We start from the raw sequence: 25,145 nt of genomic DNA on the forward strand, positions 1-25,145 counted from the left end.
TTCCAACGGTAAATAATGCACCTCGGCCTCATGTAAAGACTTGCTCATGTAATAAACTGGCTTCTGTATATTATTATCTACCCGTACCAAAACCAAGCTAACAGCATGGTTAGCCACAGCAATATATGCGAACAGAACTTCATCAATTTCTGGCCGAGACATAATGGGTGGGTGCGAAAGATATTCCTTAAGCTTTTGAAAAGCTAAAGCACATTCCTCGGTCCATTCAAATCCTTTCCACTTATTCAGCAATTGAAAGAAAGGCCTACACCTATCTGCGGATCGAGAAATAAACCGGTTGAGGGCAGCAGTCATCCCTGTTAACCATTGAACTTCTTTAGAATTCCGAGATGGCTGTAAGCTATTAATTGCTTTGACTTGCACAGGATTAACTTCAATTCCTCGATGATTTACCATATAACCCAGAAACTTACCAGATCCTACACCAAAAGAGCATTTGGAAGCATTAAGGCGCAATCTGTACCTCCGTAGCGTTTGAAAAGTATCATTCAAATCTTCTACGTGCACGGAAACCATTTTACTCTTCACCACCATATCATCCGCATACACTTCAATAGTCTTTCCCAACTGTGGCCCAAACATCCTGGTCATCATCCTTTGATATGTAGCCCCTACATTTTTCAAACTAAATGGCATCACTTTATAGTGATAATTTCCTGTAGGGGTGACAAAGGCTGTCTTTTCTTGATCATCTAAGGCTAAAGGTATTTGGTAATAACCTTAGAAAGCATCCAAAAAACTCATCTGAGGATGCCCCACAGTAGCATTCACCAACTGATCTATACGAGGCATTGGGAATGAATCTTTAGGACAAGTTTTGTTCAAATCTGTGAAGTCCACATAAACTCTCAACTTCCCATTCTTCTTTTTCACAACCACTGTATGAGCTAACCACTCAGGATAAAACACTCTTTGATAGCACCAGCCTTTTTGAGCTTGAGCACTTCTTCCTTGACAGCCTCGGAATGCTCTTTAGAGGAACGCCGAGGTGGTTACCTCCTTGGTACTACAACCGGATTGACATTCAAGTGATGAAAAATGAAACTTGGATCAACCCCAGGGGCCTCATAAGCATTCCATGCAAATACATCTACATTCTTTCTCAAAAATGTAACCAGCTCCATCTTCTCCTAAAGTGGCAACTGAACTCCTACCTGAAAGTATTTTTCAGGGTCATTATCTATAAGAACCTTCTCTAACTCTTCACACGTAGCTTCACCTACCGCTGCTGTCTTAGGCATAGCCAGAGACTTTGATTGCTATGAGCCCACCTCAGCCGAGGCCGAGGTCTCTGGCCTAGGCTGATGTAGAGTTGCAGCTGCCATACACTATCTAGCCACAGATTGACTCCCAATTATTTCCTCGATCTGTTCCCCCGATGGGAACTTCACTTTGACATGTAGAGTTGAGGATACGGCCCCCAGAGCATGTAACCATGGTCTTACCACAATAGCCGTATAGGGAGAATAGGCATCAACCACAATGAAATCCACCTCCACCACTTCTGAGCCGGATTGCAAAGGCAACCTAATTTGCCCCTTTGGTATGACAGCCTTTCCCTCAAAGCTTATCAGTGGCGAGTCATAAGCCATAAGATCCTCAAGTCTTAAGTTTAGCCCATTGAACAAGTCACGGTACATAATATCTGCCCCACTACCTTGGTCAACCATCACTCTCTTTACGACATAACCCCCTATCCTCAGTGTAACCACCAAAGCATCATCATGGGGTTGGATAGTTCCAATCTGGTCTTCTTCCGAAAAACCCAAAATAGGTAGGGCATTCCCCTTAATCCTCTTCGGCTCAGAGTTAGACTCCTCAGCAAGGGTTCGTGCCATAGACATCACCCTAGAAGGACGAGAACCAGTCCTCCCGAGAGCAGCAAATATAACATTGATCGTACCTAGAGGAGGCTTTGACAAAGTGTTGCCCTGACTGACTGAACCTGAATGATCTCCCTGCCCATTGGGATGATAAAAAAATTGTCTTAACCTTCCTTCCTCAACTAACTGCTCCAAATGATTCCACAAAGTCCTACAATCCTCCGTAGTATGACCCCTTTCTTGATGATAGTGGCAATAGAGGTTCTGATTACGTTTCATGGGATCCCCAGCCATCTTGTTGGGCCATTTGAAGTATGGTTCATTCTGGATTTTCTCCAGCACCTTATGCACAGGTTCTAGAAATACAGTATTAACCACTTAATGAGTGGTAGGACCAGATTGACCAGCAAAATCTCTTCTAGGCCTATTATTGTTGTATCTATTCGACCTGAAATCCCTCCTCTCTTGAGGGATAACCTTCGCCTTTCCCTTACCTTATTGTTGATCTTCCTCAACCCGATTGTACTCATCAATGTGATGCATGAGCCGACGTACATTCCTTACAAGCTTTTTAGTAAGAGATTTCCTCAAGTCATGCTTAGTAGGGAGGCCAACCTTGAAAGTCCTTATTGCCACATCCTCAAAATCACCATCGATCTCATTGAACATCTCCCAGTACCTGTCAAAGTATGTTTTCAGGGTTTCCCCTTCCTTCATGGCCATGGACAATAATGAATCCAGAGGCCGAGGAACTCTACTGCAGGTGATGAATCGAGACCCAAATGCCCTAGTGAGTGCCATGAAGGAATCGATAGAACCTGCCCTCAGGCCATTGAACCACCCCATCGGAACAGGTCTCAAGCTAAAAGGGAAGACTTTGCACATTAAAGTTTTATTTTTAGAGTGTACTGTCATTCTCTAATTGAAATGACTCACATGCTCTACAGGGTCCGTTCGGCCATTATAAATGGTGAACGTGGGTTGGGTGAACCGCCGTGGGAGCTTTCCCTTTTCCACCCTACGTATGAAAGGTGACTTAGAAATTTAGTGTAACGCCCTACTCATAGCATCATTTCTCAAGCCCCTAGAGGAAGACTCCTTGCCCTTATGACCATGAAGATTATCAAGATGAGTTCTTGACCTGGACCTGTAGCCACTGCCTTGGCTATCTTCAGAAGAAGAGTTAGAAAAAGAGGGAGTTCGCCTTTGCCTCTCGTGGCCAATTTCTTCTTCAGATGGTCAATCTCCTTCTACATGGCCTTAGCATTTTCCTTATGAGGAATTCTACTTCCACCTCGTGAACAACTCCCATCAGTGTGCCCTGTATGCACACTCCCCTCTCGGTCTTGTTCCTGCTCAAGATGCAGGAAGTCATCTTCATGCTGGGACCCCATAGACTCTGCTTGATGTGGACTTGAGCCTCCCATAATGTTACAATTCCTAAAACACAATATTTCCCATAGACGGCGCCAATTGTAAGGTCACAATTTGCACCCGAATCCAACTGTATGAAGGGATCAGGCCTAAAAAGTCTAATACAATGAAATTTGTAGAGAGTGGGCTTTTAACCTAGGTTCTATGGATATTGGATAACAAAAATGATGGGTTAGATCTCCAATTCACATGCAATGAACAGTTTATGTAACATAAACTCTCTTCGGACGTATGCCGAGGACGGTTTGTATTGTTTTTCCTTGTTCTAAAGATAGATTATAATTGAGGGTGGTGTATACAATGTTTTTCTCTCTTTTTCCCCCGATCCCCCTTCTTGAATGCCTTTCTTTTCCTTTCATATCATCTTCCTTCTCCCTCAATCCTCCATGTATGTATTAGCTAACCGATCCAAATACTTGTCCATCCACCGCCCTCTTGAAGTCTACCCACAATAGCTGTAAGGCTGATCACTACTGTTCAGATGTCATTTCCTCATTAATGCGGCCAGAGGGGTAGGTGCAGAGTCTTTAATGCGATGGTAGCAGCTTTTTCTAAGATATTTCTCATTCGTTCTTCCTCTCTATGCCCTTGTGGAATGCATCTTCATTTGCCAAACCTACTAGAATCTCCTTCTAAACATCATGGCGTTTCATATGATTTTCTATTTATTTAGCTGAGGAGTTGCCCCTCCTCGGACTATTTCCATTAGCCTATTTCGCAACAGTTTGCTTGTGGGCTTTTAAGTTAGGCACATTTACTACCACTAAACCCTCCTCGGACAAGTTAATATCCTCGGATCAAGCCTAAGGCCCAAAAACATGCCTTGGACCTTTTGTCCTCACAATAATAAAGAATAAATCTACACAATTTTTTTTTAAAGATTTTGATGATCAGAAGCAATTCTTTTTCCCTTGCTTTGTTTTAAACTGGTTTTTTTCTTTGGTTTTTCTTTTTTGGAAATGTTATGTACAAAAAAAAAAAAAAAGAATAAATCTACACAATTTTTCTTTAAAGATTTTGATAATTAGAAGGATTCCTTTTCCCCTTTTTTTAATAATTTAATAGTTACAATGATAAGAAAAAGTGATTTAAACCCTAATTCTTTTAAGTAAAACGTGCAATATTACTGAATTACAAGATTCTTGACAATTAAAAAAAATTCTCAAAACTTACAAGTGACCAAAATTTTGTACCCTTCTCTAGCTTCAGAATTTTTCTTCTAGTACTATAAATTTTGTCATCCACTAAATTTTTAAAACCAAACAAAAGTTAGAAAGGTGGCAGAAACTATAATAAGGAGACACGGAAAATTTTAAAAACTTGTCCCCTTAATGCTAGAAAAAAAGAGAGGAGAAAACAACGCAAGATAAATGATAGAGGGAGATTGTGCCATTTTAGTGTCCTGTGACAATCCTATAAACATTGCATGTGATCGATCATTGCAAAAAGAAGGCAAACCATTGATAATAATTAAAGTTGGACTAGAGCACATGGCTTTATTGTATATTCTTTTGCAGGATGGCTGTGTTATATATTTAGCTCATTAATCTTTTAATGTTTGCCACAACCTCGTAAGTTTATTTGCCAAGTGTTTTATAATTTAGTGATATTGTTTGCTCTTTTAAAAAAAACTAGAGTTCACATCCCCACCCTTCGTTGTGTTTACTATTGGGTTATTAAAAAAAGAGTTCATTTTATAACTTGTGGTTAGGTTTTAAAGGCAACAACAAAATATCTAACTTGATATTATAACTACTCACATTAAATCACATCATGAATTATTTGTAACCTTTCACTTATTATGGTAAGTTAATCCATAGTCAATGATTCAATTACTCTCTTTTCTTCATGAAAATATAAAAAATATTTATGGTATTTTAGTTCTTTTAATGAATAAAAAAAAGTGAGAAAATAGGGATTTAGCTCAAAAAAAAAAAAAAATTTGTGACATGGCATGATTGATTGGACAATAAATGATAACTTATTGTGTTTAACTTTCCTAATTTGGACATTAGGATATGAAATTTAAATGTTACAAACTCCTTTAATAATGTACCTAAGAAAAATGTCTCATTTACCGAATAACGAGATATTTTCTCATAAAACATAAGTTTCAATTAGTTCAGCTAGTAAAATTTATTATTATCGAATAAAATATTTAAGATTCGAATATTTAATTCTCACTTAAAAAAAAACTGATTGATGTCTTAGTCTGATGAGAAAGAGCAATCATCAAGAACAAATCATAGATTGCTACAACTCTGAAGAAAAAAAAAAATTCTAAATAAATTATCGTTCTAATAGGATGCTGCATGCATACCCTGCTTTTGTCAATCTTGATTTTAGAATTTAGAAGTGATTCACAGTTGAAGTTGCTTACTATATCACAAAGGAAAAGAGGAAGACATTTCACCTATCAACCTGTCATGACTGAAAATGGTGCGAGAGACCAACCACTAGTTTTTACTGTACATCATGTTCAAGCCCTGTGCCAGTACGCAGCACGTCCATATAAAGGCAGAACAAAGAAAGTGGCATCTTATCTGATGACACTGACAGACTAGTGCAACCTCTGGTGCATTGGCCCTTTTGGTGTGAGAATACGTTACCAGGTTCATACTTCACACCAGACTGGTGAAAGCGTTAAAGACCCATCTGACAAAAACGTGTTAAGGACTATGGTTTTATTTTTTCCTCTCTGGATTCAAATCCGATGTCGGCCAGGTTAAAGCACAAATGGGATGGACCATAAACTCGTGGACACCAGAGCTATTCCCTGGTTCATTCCTAACCATCCATCTTGCATCAATACATATTTAGAACGAGAACCAACAATGGAATCTCAATTTTATTGTCAGTTGAGTCCTTCACTGAAAGGGTGAACATTTTTAAGAACTGTACATATCCAATTTATTCCTATCACGGTATCCAATTTATCAACAGAATCCACTCCTTTTAACACGTGAATGCATCAATTTTATAGGGACACTAACAAGGATGGATCCAAATCCATTTATGCAGCTGATATAAATTTTCCAGAAATTGAATCTCAATTTTATTGTCAGTTGATTTCTTTAATCAAAGAGCTAGCGCATAAGTAGAAATCATCCATGGAACGATAGGAGTTGGACACAATTACAGTGTCATACATTCTTGGTTCCATGAAGAACTAATTAGACAATAGATTAGAAGAAAAGAGAAGAGTGATAGGGTGTAGGAAATCGAGAACATCCATCTGTTTATCATTTTGCTGCATCTTGCATCTTTAAAAAACATGGACAGTCACCAGCAACTAACAATACAAGTGCTACTGCACCAGCCAGCCACAGAATTTCAGTACTGTTTACAAGACGTGTAACACAAAAACCACCAGCATTGTTCACTTTTTGAGAACCATGCAGTGCCATGCTCATCCAAACTCAATATCATATTTCAAAACCATTAAGATTGAAAACATTCAAATGTATTGTGTTAGTTGCTGATGAAAACCACCAACATTGTCCTCTTCCCTTCTATGAGAGGACGCATTTCTGAGAATCCAAATTGAAGTTGGCATAGAGAAGAGTTTCACATCGGAAAATCCATAGAGTGAAAGAAGACAACATGTGTTTTAATTTTTTAAGTTTTATTTTAAACACTAACAGAACTCTTTGAGCACCAAATTATTCCTCAGGTTTGTGTAATTACCCAATTCCCCACACACAATCCCTTGGGATGACACCATGATGCTGGCTTGAAGTTCTAAACCCAAGACAACACATATGCTAACAGGCTTTATAGTATATCTACTAATTTTGCACCTCTTTTACTGATTCAAGAACTATGAGACTATGTCCAGGAATGATGTTAGCCAAATCTGGCCTTTCCTTCTCCAGATATCAAAAATCAAAAACTTACTTTCCCGCCCATCAAATAATACAAAACTATTTTCCTATCCTCCACTATCCGTGACCCTCAGTCAGTCCCACAACAGCGGATGGTATGATTACAAAAACATGATTCTGCGACAAGCTAACAAAGAGGTGCCTACAACATGGTTTCCAGTTGTACATAACAGTTCTCTAATTATTGCAAGAATAAGAACACCATTCTTTGATTTGTTTAAATGTAAGGGTTGTGTTAATGGGCACCTTAAGGTGCCCATTAACAACATATTTTGTTACAGTTTTTCAACTTTTTGGGCAGCTTTTGACAATTTTTTATCTCTTTTGATAATTTTTTTTGACTCTTTTGATAATTTTTTTGACAACTTTATTTCTTTTTTTTTTTTTAAGTGAGATCCAAAAAAGGAAATGTTAACCAGCACCGGACAGTGCTTGTTAACATTTCTCTAAATATTACAAAAGCATGTTAAGTATCAAAACCAGTAAACTTGATGCAATAAGAATCTCCTGAAAAAATTTTGCATAAAAAACATTGATTAATAATGTTTACCTATTTGAAAAAGCTTCACTGTACAAAAGTCAATTGCAATTAGATATGCCAGATTCAAACTATAGTATCATATGAAAGATGGCAACTTAATCACATAGATCTGCAATGCACCATCCTTAGAGCATTCACAATGGGTAAGGGATATGCCAAATGTAACCAAAATTTAGCATTCAAACCCAATTTATCTCAACAGCCGGAAGGCTAAACATGGAAAAAGGTAAATTTTTTTGGCATAGTGCTACATTTACGATGGTACTGTAGCACTATGCCAAAACAAAATAATAATATTTTAATTCCTTTTATTCTTTCTCTCTCCTCTGTGTCAGACTCTTTCTTTCTCAACTCTCTCTTTCCTCATCTCAGATTCTCAGTATTTCGTCTCCCTCTCTTTCTCTATGACTTCTCTCTTCTCTCACTCTCTCTCTTTGTGCTGGTGCTTGAGGTAGAAGACCTTGGACTCACCGGTGGCGATGGAGGGGATAAGTTTGGTGTCAAGGAGCTTGAGGATTCCGCCACAGATGTTGGAGAGCTCCGACTCGATCTTGGATCTGTAGTCCCGAAACATGGACATGTGGTCCTCATTGCCGTGGCTCTCCTCCTTCTGCTCGATTGAGCGTGGCACTCCCGTGCCCACTAGAGCTCTTGTCCAAAGCGAAGAGAAGGCAAAAAAGCGCCGCCAAAGTGGGTTGCGATCCAGGTCGTGAGTCGAATCTAGTGGCAATTGCAGCCTAGGCCGTGAGTCGAATATAGTGGGTTAGGTGATAGGACCTTGGGTGCTGGTTATTTGATGGTGGGTTTGGAGTTCTGGGTTCTATGTGTGTGTGTTTTATTTTTTTATTTTTTTGTGACCGATGCCTAAAGGAAAAGGTGGGTATGGTTGAATTTAGTATGGATTTGATATGATGGTGGCTAAATTTTATCTTTGCTCTTTCTTGCTTTGTGAGCATGGCTAAATTGGCATTGAAGAGAAAAAAAAAATCAAGACTTTTTTCAAGTTGCAGGCGTGTATTGGTGGGTGGTTGTTCAGGGTTGGGGTTGGTGGTGGGTGGATGAGAAAGAGGGAAAAACAGAGAGACGGAGAACAGAGATGAAGAGAGAAGAGAGAAGAGAGAAGAGAGAGATTTTTTATATTATTTTATTGTGTAATTTATATTATTTTAATGTGTTATAATGTAAAATAAAAGTTGGGATGTTGGGAGGATTGTAAAATACAATAGTATAATTGATAGCTTTTTGGGATGGTAAAATAGGATAGGATGGTATTTTCCATTGTGAATGCTCTTAGGATGAAGAAGTTAGAAGGCCATAATAGATGCACACACTGGAGAGAGAGGGGTGAGAGAAATTTCGAAGGCTATTTATGAAAATCATACAAGTCCTTTTTCAGATGTCATTAACACCAAACCCACGACCACACAATGAAGTCACCAAGCAGCTAATGTATATACATACATATCATGTAAATTGTAATAAACCTTCATAAGTTAAGTTTAAAAGGCAAAACAAATTACCAAAAAAGGAGAGCGATGATCACAAAAACACCAATCGTCAAAAGAAGATTCTTCAAAACATTATCAGCATGCTGTCCTCGATGGATTGGCTGTGGGAACCTGTGGGTATGGCCCCCCTGAAACGTATTAAACCCATAGGGATAACCAGAAGTCTGCCCATACACAGTAGCATCCGGGAAACCCTGAAACTGAATATTGAATAAGGACGGAATCAGACCACCAAAAGCAGTAGCCAGTGTGAAGTTACCAATCCTTGCAGACGCCATTGGCATAAAACCCCCTACCAATCCAAACCCATAATTGCTAAAGTTAAACTGATTTGGTTCTGGGGGAGGAGCAGTTGCAGGCCTTTGACCGGCCGGGCGATTAGGAATGTCAATACCCGGATACGACTTTGATCGTGGGTCAGCCTGTGTTTTGCCCCTTCCATATAGAGGAACCAATTTTTCCTCTTCTACGATTGCCTTGCAAACCGGGCATTCCTGGGAATGAGAGTGATGATGGAGCCATCTGTACAGACACGGCCAACAGAAGAGGTGACCACAAAGTGTCACAATTGGGTCCTGAGCTAACTCAAAGCAGATATTGCATTCAAAATCCCCTGCATCATTGGCGTTATTGCCCGAGCAAGACGAGCTTTGAGGCGGCACACTAGTTGATTCCCCAAATCCACTAGTCATCTCGAAACCTCAGAAAAACTTCAAATTTTTAAAAGCCTGTATTGATACAAACCCAAAAAATCAACACCACAAAACTACAAGAGAACCCCAATTAGCACAGAGCAGAAAACTGAAAAGACAACAAAACACAAAACAAAAACCCTGATTACAATCAAAATATCAAATCTGTATAAGTGGTCTAATCTAATCAAACCCACCTCAAATACCAAGACAATAAGCGATCATCAAAAATGAAAATTTTAAATCTGGAATCAAATACAAAACAGAAATTAAAAACAAAACGAATCAAAACCCACCTCGAATCTTAAAACCCTAAATCTCTTACGTCCCGCAGATATCAATCAGATCAAGTAAATTACCGATTCAAACAACGCAAAGAAAAAATTTTGCTACAATTCCTAATTTTGAATACTAATATTATCATAGGCAGATCATATAATTGATGTTTAGAAACTAGGGCAACGAAAACAAATAAAAAATATATATATATTAAAAAAAATAAAAAGCAATGTAAAGATTGAGATTGGAATAAAATACTGACCGCGAAGTTGAATTAGAGAAGAATTGGTATTCAGGAGAGATCGAGTTTGGAAGAACTACGGAGTCTCCGTAGAAATCCAAATGCGTTTTTACTTATTTTTGGGTTAGGTAAAGACGACGCCGAGGACAATGTGGAAACTTCCAGATTCTTTCCATATATTTTTTTTTTCTATATTAAGTCTACGTTGTTGCGGGGAATTTGGATTCGGGTACCGCAGGTTTTAACGGACTAATGCAATAGACAAATAAAATGCCCACAGTTTGTTCGAACTCAATTACGTGGTGAGCGTTTTTTAGTTAGCTCAACTGGTAAAGTTTTTTATGATTGTATAAGAGATTTAAGGTTCAATCTCGGCCTATATCAAAATCTGATTGGTATATTATTCTGATAATAAAGAACTATTATCAGGAGTGAACGAAATAGGTTGAAATTCTCTATAAAAAAAATTATGCGGTGAGTTGTGAATAGTAGACATGTTTATGTTACGTAGGAGACATATTATATGTACATACGTACGTAAAAATAACTACTAACTAATATATATGTCCTATAAAAAAAAAAACTAATATATATTTTGAGAGGTGCTACGTCCACAATATTTTTACAATATTTTTATAACAAATCATAGGTGGTTAGTTGTTATTGGTTCAAATTTGAACCTAACACTAAGATTACTTTTTTGCCCCAACAATAGCAACCAGTAACATCCTGTCACTTAGAATTTGTTGTAAAAATGTTGTAAAAATGTTGTGGACATATCATTTCTCATATATTTTTCATTTGTTGGTGGGATAGTCATTTACAAAACTTGTAATGAGTTGTGTCACAATTTGTGTTATTTTATGTGTTGCTGGGATTACTCGGTTCTAAGTTTTAACTACTATTTATTCAGAAAAAAAAAATTCTAACTACTATTTATTTATTATTTTTAATTCAAATTATTGCGCCTATTACGGTTTGATTTTGTTAGTTGAAATGGATCAGCGGTTTTGATCGTTTCCGCGTCTTGTTATAGTATTTCAATTCTTTTTTTCTTTTTCTTTTTTTGACTGGTATTTCAATTCTATGGGCTACAAATACAAATATGTTATTTATGAGTCGGGCATGTAAATGGGCCCGATTCGAGTAGGACTAGATTCGGTCGGGTGGAATTCATGTCGGCAATGAAGGATTATTTTATCTAAGGCCCACAATGGTTTGGAACATTGGATGAAAGGGATCCGTCAACACTGTTTAAAGAACCTCAGCTAATTATTTGGGCTGAGATGTAAGTTTTTTTTTTTTTTTTTCCTTTTTTTTTTGAATTCGATAGTCGATGAGGTGGGGATTTGAAACTTGGGCGTCACCGATTATCGACAAGCCGACAATTCAATTATATGTAAATGTTTACTTTTTATTTTTTACATATCAACTAAATTCAATTACATTGTTTGAACCAACTTCTTCTTTATTTATACTCTCTTTTTAAGTCTAAAAAATTTCTTTGTTTCGATTTAAAATGTTTTTGACAATAAATTTTGATATTCAATGTGACTAAAAAATAAAAATCAATGATAATAATTTTTTGTAGTGAACGAAAAATTACACTAAAATATAATAAAAAAATGATGCTTTTAAAAAATCGAAAAAAAATATTTATTTCATCTTCAACTTCCTTAACTTTTCATCTCCTCCATGCCTCCACTACCCCACCTCCACTTTGCAAACAAGCATTGCCACTATTAGCTCTACGGCTTAGGCCCGACCACTACTACCAACCATTGTCACTAGTTTCCAATCACCCCCACCACCATTGGACCTAGCATCTACACAACATCCGCTGCTTGCTTGCTTATCATTCACCACCAATCACCAATGGTTGATCACCAAAAATTCTTGGCCACCGTTTAGCCATTGCCATCATGGCATCATCACTAGCCACCTCCCACCCATCATTACTGCCATTACCATCATTGATCATGCATCAATACTACCAAAACGACCACTATACTTTCCTCGCTAAATTGCCACCATTATTAGGAATTTTTAATAGAACCAAACAAAAACCATTTTGTATAAAAATATTTTCAAAAGATACATTTTACACCAAAAGAAACAAAGTCTTAATACGTTGAACAAATTCTCTTCCGTTTTAGCAGTTTTAGGTCTCAATGAACAAATGATGGTGTGGTTTTTATAAATCAATTTTGTATGTATGTAATTTTTATAATTTTGGATTGAATTGCAGTTTCTGAGCTATAAATATTAGTTTGCAAAGCTATAATGACTCTCTCAATTCACTAACATACTGAAGACACCAAAGTAAATCTAAAGATCAATATTGTTGTCATTGCTGATCAAGCTAAAGCCATAGTACACCAACGCCGTCAAATTGCTATAAAATCTTTAAATTGGTCCTCGAAGTCGTTGGTGCGAAATCTACAATAAAAGTGTCCAACTGGGTTGGAACTATATATATATATATATAATCAAGTGAGCAAGTCATTTCTAGATGTATAACAACTAAAAGTTAGGGTTGATTTCTATTATAAAACCTTCAATTTTATTAATGAATTTTTCTTTGCGATTGTTGGCTAAAACACTCAATGTGTTTTTTCCTTTGATTTTGAGCCTAGGTTTTATATTGTGATTTGTAGTTACAGCAGTCACTGGAATTTGATTGAATAAACACAATCGATTAATTGAATTTGGCATGATTTCACATATTTAATAAACAAGATCTAAATTTAACTTCCCACCATTAAATGATACATCTTCCACGTTTTGAGAAATCGTGGAGTCTTAGGGTTTTTTTTTTTCCAATAGTTGAGATTTATTCTTTTAATTAATTCAGTTTAGGCCTAAGGAGGCTGGGACACACTTGGAAAGAAAATTCGAATTAACACATCTGCTTCACTAGCCGATTGTATCATTACTCCATGGTCCATGGACTAGAATTTTAGTTTGCATGGCCCAAGCATTTTCTTTAAAGAATATTCTTTGCCTGACACTTAAATTGGCATTTATTTATGGGAGTGGTTCATTGAAATGGGGGAACTCTTCAGTCAATCTCGATGCCTGGTTAGTGGTTACCAGTCTCGATCACTTTGTAACAATATTAGAGGTCTCGAACTATATAATATTCCACCTTCATTACTGCATGCACCATCCAGTTCTGCAGGTTGTAAACATCCACGTACACATTTTCTGGGACTATGATTCCATCAAACATCTATTCCTATTTAATTCAACCATAAACTACTGATTTTTTGATACATAAATTTCCTTCCACATGAATGGAGTAAGTGCAAAAACATACTACGGTTTTATTATGTCAATCAGCCATGCATGAAAACTTATTAAGTATTTCCACTAATGTATTGTGTTTTTTATTTTTTTGCTGACTTGTGTGTTGCATCTTTTAATAATATTTGATGAAGCACAAGTTCGTCAGTTGTAATGAATTCGTCCAGATAGAGCCGGACGTTCGCTTGCGTCGCAGTGGAAGTAACAATTCCCTAAAATGGTCACCGGTGTAATGTCTGCCACAACGCCTCCGATACCAAAGTCAGTATATGGTAGGCTTAAAGCAATATTCAAAAAATATAGCAAATAATGTTTTCTGTGATGTTCATACCTTTTGCTGGTGCTTGTGAGAGCCTTATATATGTTCCCGTGGCCTCTAGCCGTTGTAGCAGTGATTGTAGCCATAATGCCTCTATTGGTAATGTCTTGTGCCCTTTTAATACGGCTTTTAATGGGCGTCCAACGGTCTGTACAGTTGTTTTTGTAACCGCCCAAGATCTTATTGCTTTATTGAATAGTTGGATATCTTCGTCACTAATGTGGATGCTTAGTTGGCTCGTCACAGGGGATGACTCCGTCGGTTACGTTAACATCGTCCATATAAGCTGAAGGCGTCAGTCCCATCAGTTGCCCCCTCAAGTTCTGTGGTCGTTGTGGCGTGTCAAGACGACCATGGAAGTTTAAAGGTTTTCCGCGGCTTTTGGGGTTCTGTTCCGTATTTAAGGCGTAGTGGCGGCAGTTTGTATATTGTGGCCACGTGGCAGATTTCGAATGGAGCAGTTTAATGCTCCCATTGTGACCCTTGGTTTTCCCGCTGGTTTTCAGTTTCTGGTGTTTATCTTTTTAAACTTCTTCCTTTCTTCTTTACTTTCTTATTTTCTCTTTTGCTCTATGGTTTCTGAGTCGCTACCGCTGTCGCCATTATTGCCATTTTCCTTCTGCAATTTTTCTTTCTTTCTCCATTGCTTCTTGAGGTATGGCCTTTCTCTTTGTTGTTTGCCTTCCTTTGAGTAGATAATTTTGCAGTAATTTCTGATTCTCCTTTTGCTTTTTCATGTTTTCTGTTTTTTTTTTTTAGCTCGTTTTGAGTCCTATGCTTAGCAGTTCTAAGGTTAAGGCCCTTTGTCCTTCCGTTTCTTTCCTTTTTGCTCGTTTAGGGGGGTCCTTAGGAGCTTTCCCACACCTTGAGAAGTACGTTTTAGAAGGTAGTCCGTTGAGTGTAGTATTAGGCGATCTGCTGCCGTTGTTGCGTCAATCACTTAGTTGGTTTGAGGACTTGGTGAAAGAAAGGGGGGTGATGTTGGAGGTGAGATCGAGCGAATTAGAGACCGGGCTATCGTCTAGCGATAGACCCGTAGAGGGAGATACTGTCGTCTCTGCCCCTCGGGAGATTAGGGCTTTTCATGCTCTCAAGGCCGTGTGTAGTTTAGACGACGATACACTTTCTAGGTTCAAGGATAGATTTCAATTCCCGGATAGGGTTAGGGTTCATCTGCCGAGTGAAGAGGATCGGGCTTGCCATTTTTACCCTAGGGAGGTATGCTTCTATGAGGCTGCCTTTCTTTGTGGGCTTAGGTTCCCCGTCCACCCTTTTCTTATGGAATTGCTGGGTCATTTTGGTATCTCTCCAGGGCAACTTATGCCCAATTCGTGGAGGATTGTGGTCAGCTGTATGGGGATATAACTAGTCACTACAGACGGAGACATGATTAGGGTGGACGAGCTTGTTTACCTATATCGTTTGAAAGCATCTAAAGAACATGGGTATTATGAACTGGTGTCGTGGGAAAGAAGAACTAGGATCGTCCGGGATTTGCCCTCGTCATTTAAGTATTGGAAGTCCCAGTTCTTTTTAGTGTCTGGGGACGATTGGGAGACTCCCTCTAACAAGGTTTGGGGTGATCTCCCAAGGCTGCTCTGTTGGTGGAATACCCCGAACTTAGGTGTGTCATTATTCTTCCCAACCTTTCAGCTTTCTGTTTACTTATCGTCACTTAACTCTTATGCCTGTTGTTTTGTGCAGTTAAGAGACGACCTAAGCTCAAAAGTAGGTACAAGGATCGGGTTGAGAAAGCGATCAAATACGCCCAAACGATTGAGGATTTTAACGACCTGGTAGATCCCCAAACTTTTGGCTTCTACTGTCTAGGTCCTGAACCATCCGCTTACGTTCTGCGAAATTTGGAAATAGAAGAAAAAAAAAAAGAGTAAGTATTGAGCTCGTCCATATTGATCTTTTTGCTATCTTTTTCTTCCTCCCTCTTTTTTTTTTTTTGACTGTTTTCCTTTTACAGGAATGACTACAAAATTCAAACAGGGAATGTATGCCCAGATGATGGCTAAGAAGAATGAGCCTTTGTCCAAGCTCGGGACAAGGGGTGTACGGGTGATGGAAAAGGGGACCCCTGTAATTACAGCCACGCCTTCTACTCCTGCTATCGAGTCGGCGAGGACGGCTTCCCCAGACGTTTCAATTGAAGAGATTCCTTCTCAACGGACAAAAAGGTAGAAGACCGGGGATAAGCAGAAGGAGAAAGTCAACTCCCGGTCTTCTAGCGTCTGGGACAATGCCGAGGTGACACAGGCTCGGGTGCAGGACGTTTTTATTGCTGACGACATAAAGGCATTTTCGGGAGTACCAGCCAATGAAGTTGTGGGTCGTCATCTCCACAAGCTGGTTCAGGTACCGTATTTGCATGACTTTACCTCTTTCATCCTTCTATGTTATTTCCTGACATAGGTTTATTTTCAAGTGCTCGGGGAGAGTCTTCGCATCACCTCTGAGTACCTCGCTCAGGATGCGAAGGTTACTTCGTCTAGGATAGAGGCCTTGGAGGTGGAGAATTCTAAGTTAAGGAAGGATTTAATCTCTTCCATGGACGAGGCCAACTCTGCCAAGGAGAAGATTAAAACTCTTGAGGATGATCTCAGGGTGGAAAGGCAGCTCATTTTGGAGAAGGATGAACAACTATCTGCTGCTCGGGAGAAGCTGAAGGTTATTGCTGCTAAGTCCGTCGAGGGCTTTCAGCAAACAGAAGAGTACAATTTCGTGCTCTTCAGTTGGTACTTTAAGGGTTTCGAGCTTCTTCGTTGGTACATGATCAAGCACCCTTCAGGAGTAGACCTCGAAAGCCTCAATATGGAAGTAGTCGACCTGGAGATGGTGGCGGACAAGGCCACCCAATTTGTAGCTTCTAAAGATGCTCCCAAGGACACTCCTTTGCCCCCTCTAGATGGCGAAGACATTGCTGCTAATGTTTGACCTTGTTTTAAGTTAAATTGCTTTTTCTTTTTCTTTTTTTGTCTGCCCGGTGTGTTTTGGGCTTTTAGTTATATTTTCAGAACAATATTTCTAGTCTAACAACAATGCTTTTAGCCCAGCATTTATGGACTTTTAATTTTAATGTTAAAGCAATGGTATTGGCCCTTTGTTTTTGGGCTTTTAATTTTATTCATGATTGCAAACTTACTTGCACGTATTCTGGCTTGTGGCTGCTTTTTGTGCCCTTCATTATGCCTATTGCTTCTTTCTTTTCCTATAACAACACTTTATTGAAATTTGGCTTCGTCAATAGCTTTCGCCAGTCTGGGTGGAATCTTATCCATTTCTGTACTTTGTCGTGACTTACACCCCTTTATAAATCACCCTGTTAGGGATCTTGTTACTTTTTGTAGTCGTTGGTAACTTACATCCGTCAAGACGAAATCTTGTTACTTAGCCGTTTTTAAGATTATCTTTTGGCTTCATCAGTAATGTACATCCGTCTAGGCGGAATCTTATTACTTAGCTATTTTTGAGATTATCTTTTGGCTTCGTCAGTAATGTACATCCGTCTAAGCAGAATCTTATTACTTAGCCATTTTTGAGATTATCTTTTAGTTTCGTCAATAATGTACATCCATCTAGGCGCAATCTTATTACTTAACCATTTTTGGGTTTTTGTGACTTACAGCTGGCCAAACCTGTTTACACGAAGATATTAGCCGAACAATTCTTTTATTAATTTCAAGAATGAATACATTTATTTGTTACATCTGTTGGTGGTACTTCTTCAAGTGCTCAATGTTCCATGGTCATGGGAGCCTCTATCCGTCTAGGGTTTCCAAGTGATAACTGTCTTGCCTGGAGTAGTAGACAACTCGGTAGTGTCCTTTCCATGTGGGGCCGAGCTTTCCTTGGGTAGAGTCTCTAGTCGCCTTAATGACCTTGCGCAGGACGAGGTCCCTTATGTCAAGTCATCTGAGTTTTACCCTTTTGTTGTAATATTCAGCCATTTTCTGCTGGTACTTCGTCATCCTGTTGGAAGCTTTGTCTCCTACTTTGTCCAAGCAATCTAGGCTGATTCGTAGCTGGTCGTCATTGTTTTCTTTGTGGAATACCTCTCGCCTAATGCTGGCCACTCCTACCTCGACTGGGATTACTGCTTCAGTGCCATAAGTAAGCCTGAAAGGGGTTTCTCCTGTTGGGGTTCTCGCCGTGGTTCTGTAGGCCCACAAGAGATTGGGCAATTCTTCTAGCCAGGCACCCTTCGCGTCGTCCAGCTTGGCTTTAATAATCTTAAGCAGTGTTCGATTCGTCACCTCCGTCTGCCCTTTCACCTGTGGATGCCCTGGGGATGAGAACTAGTTCTTGATGCCTAGGCCCAAGCAAAAGTTCCCGAAGCCTTGGCTATCGAACTGCCGCCCATTAACTGATATGATCGTCCTTGGAATCCTGAACCTGCAAATTATATTCTTCCACACGAAGCTTCGGATTCGTGCTTCAGTGATGGTTGATATCGCCTCTGCTTCGACCCACTTCGTGAAGTAATCAATTGCAACTAGTAGGAATCTTACATGACCTTTACCTAGGGGTAGTGGGCTGATAATGTCAATTTCCCATTGTGCGAATGGCCACGGGGATGATATCGTCGTAAGTCTCTCTGCTGGAAGTCGCTGGACGTTCCCGAACCTCTGACACTTGTCACACTTCTTGACGAGTTCTACTGCGTCCATCTACATAGTTGGCCAGAAATAACCTGTTCGAATGACCTTGCTTACCAGGGATCTAGGGCCAACATGATCCCTACAAACTCCTTCGTGGATTTCTTCTAGGATGTATTTAACTTCTTCTTTGTCAACACACTTCAAGTAAGGCATGGAGAAACCTCTCTTGTATAAGGTGTCATTTAGTATCGTAAATCTGACTACCCTCTTCTTGATCTTCTTAGCCTCCTTGGCGTCTTGAGGGAGGTGCCCGTCTTGGAGAAAAGACACGATCGGTGTCATCCAGCTATTTATGTTCTAGATCGCAAATGTTGGGACTTCTTCGATGCTGGGGCGTTTTTGAATCTCCATGTCTACCTTCACGCTTGTTGACCCTTCCTCTAACGAGGCCATTTTTGCGATCTCGTCTGCTGCCATGTTCTGGCCTCTTGGGATCTGTACAAATTTCAACTTATCAAAATCCCGGGCTTGATGTTTCGTTAGCTTGAGATATTTCTGCATTCTTTCCTCCTTTGCCTCATATTCTTCTTTGATTTGCTCTATTACCTGGATGAGAAAGTTCTTAGCTTTGAGTGTCTTCCCGAGTCTCAGACCCGTCAGTATTCCTTCATACTCGGCCTCGTTATTGGTGGCTGGAAACTTCAGTTAAACTCCGTACCTGAGCTTTTCTCTGCCAGGGGTGACTACGATGACCCCTACTCCCCCCCTTTTCAGAGCTGATGAACTATCAGTCTCGATCGTCTATTGTCCTGTCTCGTCGTTGGGGTTGTCATCTTCTGGAAGGGTGAACTCAACAATGAAGTCTGCTAGAGCTTGTGCCTTGATGGCTATTCTGGGGTGGTACTTGATGTTGAACTGGCTGAGTTCAATTGCCCACTGGACCATTCTCCCTCCTTGGATGGACTCAAGAGGGGTGGGTTACTCAGGTAACGTTTGAGTTCTTGAAACGCTGTCTCGCATTCGTCAGTCCAAGCGAAAGCTTGTTTCAATGTCTTGAAGGGTAAGCACTTATCTGTTGCTTTAAAGACGAATCTATTGAGTGCCGTAATCCTCCCTGTGAGTTTTTGGACTTCTTTGACGGTCTTCGGCGATGTCATGTTGAGTATTGCTTGCACTTTCTCCAAATTTGCTTCTATCCCCCTTTGGAACACCATGAATCCCAAGAACTTTCTCGATGCTACCCCGAAAACACATTTACTAGGATTCAACTTCATCTGATATTCTCTGAGGGTGGCAAATGTCTCTTTCAAATCGTCCAGGTGGGCAAGCTCTTTTCTACTCTTGACGAGCATATCATCCACATACACTTCCATGTTCCTGCCAATCTGTTCTTTAAACATCTTATTCACTAACCTCTGGTAGGTTGCTTCTGCATTCTTCAGCCCGAAGGGCATCACCTTATAGCAATAGAGTCCTTGGCTCGTGATGAAAGCAATTTTTTCTTAATCTTCCTCAGCCATTTTTGTCTGGTTGTATCCTGAAAAAGCGTCCATGAACTTCAGTAACTTATGTCCGGCTGTAGAGTCTACCAGTTGGTCTATCCTCGGCAATGGAAAACTGTCCTTTGGGCAAGTTTTGTTTAGGTCCGTGAAATCCACGCACATTCTCCATTTCCCATTGGCTTTCTTCACCAGTACGACGTTGGCTAGCCATTCAGGATAGTAAACCTCCCGAACAAAGCCTGCTAACAACAACTTGTTAACTTCGTCAATGATCTCTTGGTTTCGTTCAAGGATGAAAACTCGTCATCTTTGTTGGACCAGCTTTTTCCCAGGATCCACATTCAGTTTATGCTGGACGACTTTAGGGGATATACCGAGCATGTCCTCGTGACTCCACGTGAAGACGTCCAAGTTTTCCCTGAGGAATTGAACAAGTTTTGTCCTCATTTCGGGGCTTAAGGTTGTTCCAATCTTCGTCGTCTTAGCCACTTCTCCTTCAACCAGTTCTACTGTTTCCAAGGCTTCTACTTTATCTTCTTCTTTCTACTCGATTGTCCATGTATGGTTCTCCTTTGCAGCCAGCACGACCTGATAGCATTCCCTAGCTAATACCTGATCTCCTTTCACCTCGCCAACACCATCTTCAGTTGGGAATTTCACTTTTAGGCAATAGGTGGACGTAGCTGCCTTCCACCGGTTAAGCGTAGGCCTTTGAATGATCACATTGTAAAAGGAGGGACAGTCTACCACCAAGAAGTCCAATTGACGGGTCAACTGCCTCGGGTAGGTCCCTACTATGACTGTCAATGTCACTATGCCCTTAGGGTATACCTTGTCCCTGCTGAAGCTGACGATGGGGGAGTCAAATGGGCATAATCTTCCAAGATCTAGCTTCAGCTGCTGGAAGGCATGTTAAGTAGATGATGTCTGCGGAGCTACCATTGTCTACGAGAATCCTCTTGGTATTGAATCCTTCAATCGTGAGCATTATGCCAAGGGGTCATTATGAGGCTACTTCACTCCCCTAGCATCCTCCTCGTTGAAAGACATGTCCTGGTTCGTCTGTCTATGCTTGAATGAGGGTATTATATGGACACTATTTACCTGCCTCTGGCATGCTTTCTTAAGGGATTTGAACAATCCTCCCGCAAATGGCCCCCTGCGATCGTACTTATCTCCCCGATCACATCCTGGGGTAGTTGGAATGGACGATCCTCATTCTTGGACGAGGATTCGCGCTGGCTCTTATTGACGTCTCTGAACCTGCTGAGCTCTCCCTTCTTCACATACTTCTGCAATTTTCCTTTCTGTATCAACTCCTCTATTTGCTCTTTTAGGTCCCGACAATCCTCCGTGTAGTGGCCATAATCCTTGTGGAACCGGCAGTATTTGTTCTTGTCACGTGCGTAGGGGGATGAATGTAATGGCCTTGGCCACTTGAAATTGTACTCATCCTTAATTTACGTTAAAATCTTATCAACAGGCATAACTAAAGGAGTGAATTTTACCGTTTGTGGAGTTCTTTCATCTTTCCTTTTGTTCCCGTCAGTAGGCCGACGATCTAGATGCTCCCTCTTTTGTCCTTTATGGTTGTCCTCCCTCTTTCCCTTCTCTTCTGTTTTCTCCACTTCTTTAATGGCAGCTAGCATATCCTCAGCATTCATGAACTTTTGCACTTTAAGGAGCATCTCTGCCATTGTCTTGGAAGGATTCTTCGCGAGTGAGACCACGAACTATTTGGATTGTAACCCAGCTTTAAAGGTTATCAGCTTCACTTTGTCATCAGCTTCATTTACCTCTAGTGTTTCCCGGGTGAAGTGTTTCACGTACAACCTCAAGGTCTCTTTCTCCCTTTGCTTAATGGTGAGCAAGTGGTCCGCTGGTCTCTTCGGGTGTTGTCCGCTGACGAAGTGGCACAAAAAGCCACTGCCCAATTGTTCGAAGCTATCAATAGACGACGTTGGCAGTTTTGTGAACCACTCCCTTGCGGCTCCTTTGAGAGTGGTGGGGAAGGATCGACACAGGATCTCGACGGGGGGCTGTTAGAGGCCCAGAGTCGTCTTGAAGGTGTTGAGGTGATCCAGAGGATCTTTCAAACCATCAAATGGTTCAAGCTGTGGTAGTCGGAACTTCGATGGTACGGGGCACTCCAAGACTGCCGTAGTGAAGGGCGAATCTGTCATCCTGACCATTCTGTCCAAACTTTGGTTCGTTTTCCCTCTGATGGCATTTCTCATCTCGTCCATCTCCTTCCTCATTTCTTAGAGGGGATCCGAGTTTGATTCATCAGGAGTGGTGGGCCCTCAGCAGTCGCTCCTTCTGTGGCTATCTCCCACATCTTCGAGATTGGTCCTGGACTAATCCTCCTTATGCTAAAGTCTTTGTCTTATTTCCTGATTCTTTATGGTGAGTTCCTCGACGGTAGCCGCAAAAGCCTGGATTTGCATAGCTAAGGCTGCAGAATCTTGGTTGGACTCCATCTGAATGTAATAGTTGATTGGAAACTACATAATCAAATCTAGATACGAGAATGTCGTTCCCACAGACGGCGCCAAACTGATGAAGCACAAGTTCGTCAGTTGTAATGAATTCGTCTAGATGGAGTCGGATGTTCGCTTGCATCGCTGTGGAAGTAACAATTCCCTAAAATGGTCACCGGTGTGGTGCCTGCCACAACACCTCCGATGCCAAAGTCAGTATATGGAAGGCTTAAAGCAATATTCAAAAAATATAGCAAATAATGTTTTCTGTGATGTTCATACCTCTTGCTGGTGCTTGTGAGGGCCTTATATATGTTCCCATGGCCTCTAGCCGTTGTAGTAGTGATTGCAGCCATAATGCCTCTATTGGTAACGCCTTGTGCCCTTTTAATACGACTTTTAATGGGCGTCCAACGGTCTGTATAGTTGTTTTTGTAGTCACCCAAGATGTTATTGCTTTATTGAATAGTTGGATATCTTTGTCACTAATGTGGATGCTTGGTTGGCTTGTCACATGGGATGACTCCGTCGGTTACGTTAACATCGTCCATATAAGCTGAAGGCGTTATCCCATCAATATTAATGTTGCATCTTTTTAAATTTTTACTAGTAATATTCTTACTTTTTTTTTTAAGGAACATGAGTTGGGTATCCATTAATTGCAGACTTCGCACTTCTCGCAGTGGTCCAGCTTGGTATAATTCTGCTTCCTACAGTCATAGTCAATTTTGGTGTCACAATGACTTATTATCACTTTTTTTTTTTTTTTGACATGAAATTTGGAAGGATGCTCAAGTTCCAAGTTCCAAGGCCCATTGACTCAAAGTCACAACCATGATTATCTCCTCAAAATCAGATATTAGAGACATAAATTCCACATCGAACAGCGTTTGGGAATGGTAACTGTGGTAGGCAGAAATGCTTTAATTTTAAAGGCTCCCAAGAGTCAACCAACTTGTGACTGCAGTTTGGAATGGGCGTCGCCTATCACACATTTTCCTTTTTGGCTCCTCGCATTTTCCAAATAAAACTAATTAAAAATGAATGCTTTTAGTTTAGTGTTTCTTAGTTTTTTCTATACTTTACGGGATGAACATCTTGTCATCATGAACTTTATGCTTTTAAGACCCGTTTGGTTATGTTGTTCTAGTAATATTATTTATATTTTTTGAAAATATGTATGAGTGAAAAAATATATAAAAATACATGTAATATTATTTAAGAATTAAAAATATATGTTTAAATACATGTAGCAAACACCTCTAAAATTTTCTTTCAATGTCTCAATGATATGAATCGGTATTGGTTATTATATATTATTTACTTGAGAGAGAGAGAACACCCTTTAAATATCAATGACTTTTCCACCGTGAGTAGAAATATCAAAATATTAATAATATCTGCCGCACTTTCTTTTCGAATGGAACACAAGAATTGTCCAACTAGAGGACCCCATATCCTTTATAACATTCCAAGTTTTGAGTAAAACTGTTTGATGACTTAGAAATTTGGTTTGGAAACAATCCAATTTGGTTTACAAAGAAAAAGCTAGACGCAATAATTTTCATAATATGATTATGATTGCACTATTTTGTATCAATCACCAACTTATATGTTATCTCAACAGTTGTGAAAAAAAAAATTATAAAATTTATGGTGCTAAACTTATTGATATGATACTGACTCCCCATGTCTAGTTAGATGATATTTTCACCCAAAAAATAAGAATTGGCTCCAAGTAGTGAGTCACTAACCCACGAGTCCTTCTAAAGAATTGTTCAATGCGTGGACCGTAACAAATTCTTGGAAAGGCTTGGATGAATAGCAAGTATATTGGAAACGAATAATAACTAATTGTGAATCTGTGGAGTCCTTTTATGTTAGCACTAAAGTTTTTTTAGTATGTGATACTCACCTAATTAATTCTAACTACAAAAAAAAAAAAAAAAAAAAAAATTCTAACTAGAGACGAAACTAAAGTTTTAATTTAGGATTTTAGGGGGCCAATGTAAACAATTTAAAAAAAAATGTAAACTAGTATTAGCATTAACAAAGAAAAAAATGATAAATTAGTATTAATATTTAACTAGAAGCAAATTTATGAAACAATTTAACCAATACTTCCAAGTGAAACATCAAGGTCAAATCCAACTATCAAATTGAACCCTGACACTTGTCTCTACTTTCCACAAGCACTTATACTTATAAAATAACAATCATGCCAAAAGTAAACGATAGTAACGTTTGTGCAATGTCAATGTGTCATAGTTCCCATACGGGTAAGATTCTTTAACAAACGATAGTAACGTTTGTGCTTAGAGTTACACCTGGTATAACTTTAAATAATGTTATACCATTCAATATATTTTTAATTGGATGCGAATTTTGACAAATCTATCGTTAGATTACATTATTTTCGTATATTTTCTATACTAGCAAATTTTCATGGTGATCAAAGATTAATAGCCATATCATCAATCAATTGTTAAAATTCAAATTTTTATAGTT

General features: G+C 39.5%; 1 protein-coding gene across 3 annotated transcripts; it reads right to left on the reverse strand.

Annotated features, from left to right (window-relative positions):
* Nucleotides 1–9,069: 9,069 nt before the first annotated feature.
* LOC142624661 (uncharacterized) lies at nucleotides 9,070–10,625 on the reverse strand. Of its 3 annotated transcripts, XM_075798326.1 has the most exons (3): nucleotides 10,445–10,625; nucleotides 10,101–10,148; nucleotides 9,070–9,939 (listed from the first exon to the last, which is right to left on the reverse strand). In XM_075798326.1, exon 3 carries the CDS (start codon nucleotides 9,901–9,903, stop codon nucleotides 9,220–9,222), a length of 684 nt encoding a protein of 227 aa, XP_075654441.1. In that variant the 5' UTR covers nucleotides 9,904–9,939; nucleotides 10,101–10,148; nucleotides 10,445–10,625; the 3' UTR covers nucleotides 9,070–9,219. The 3 variants fall into 3 exon arrangements, with proteins under 3 accessions (XP_075654441.1, XP_075654442.1, XP_075654440.1); XM_075798327.1 differs by lacking the exon at nucleotides 10,101–10,148 and having other exon boundaries at nucleotides 9,070–10,012; XM_075798325.1 differs by lacking the exon at nucleotides 10,101–10,148 and having other exon boundaries at nucleotides 10,445–10,624.
* Nucleotides 10,626–25,145: the final 14,520 nt, after the last annotated feature.

Source organism: Castanea sativa, chromosome 2 (genome assembly GCF_040712315.1).
Source record: "Castanea sativa cultivar Marrone di Chiusa Pesio chromosome 2, ASM4071231v1".
Classification (NCBI taxonomy): Eukaryota; Viridiplantae; Streptophyta; class Magnoliopsida; order Fagales; family Fagaceae; genus Castanea; species Castanea sativa.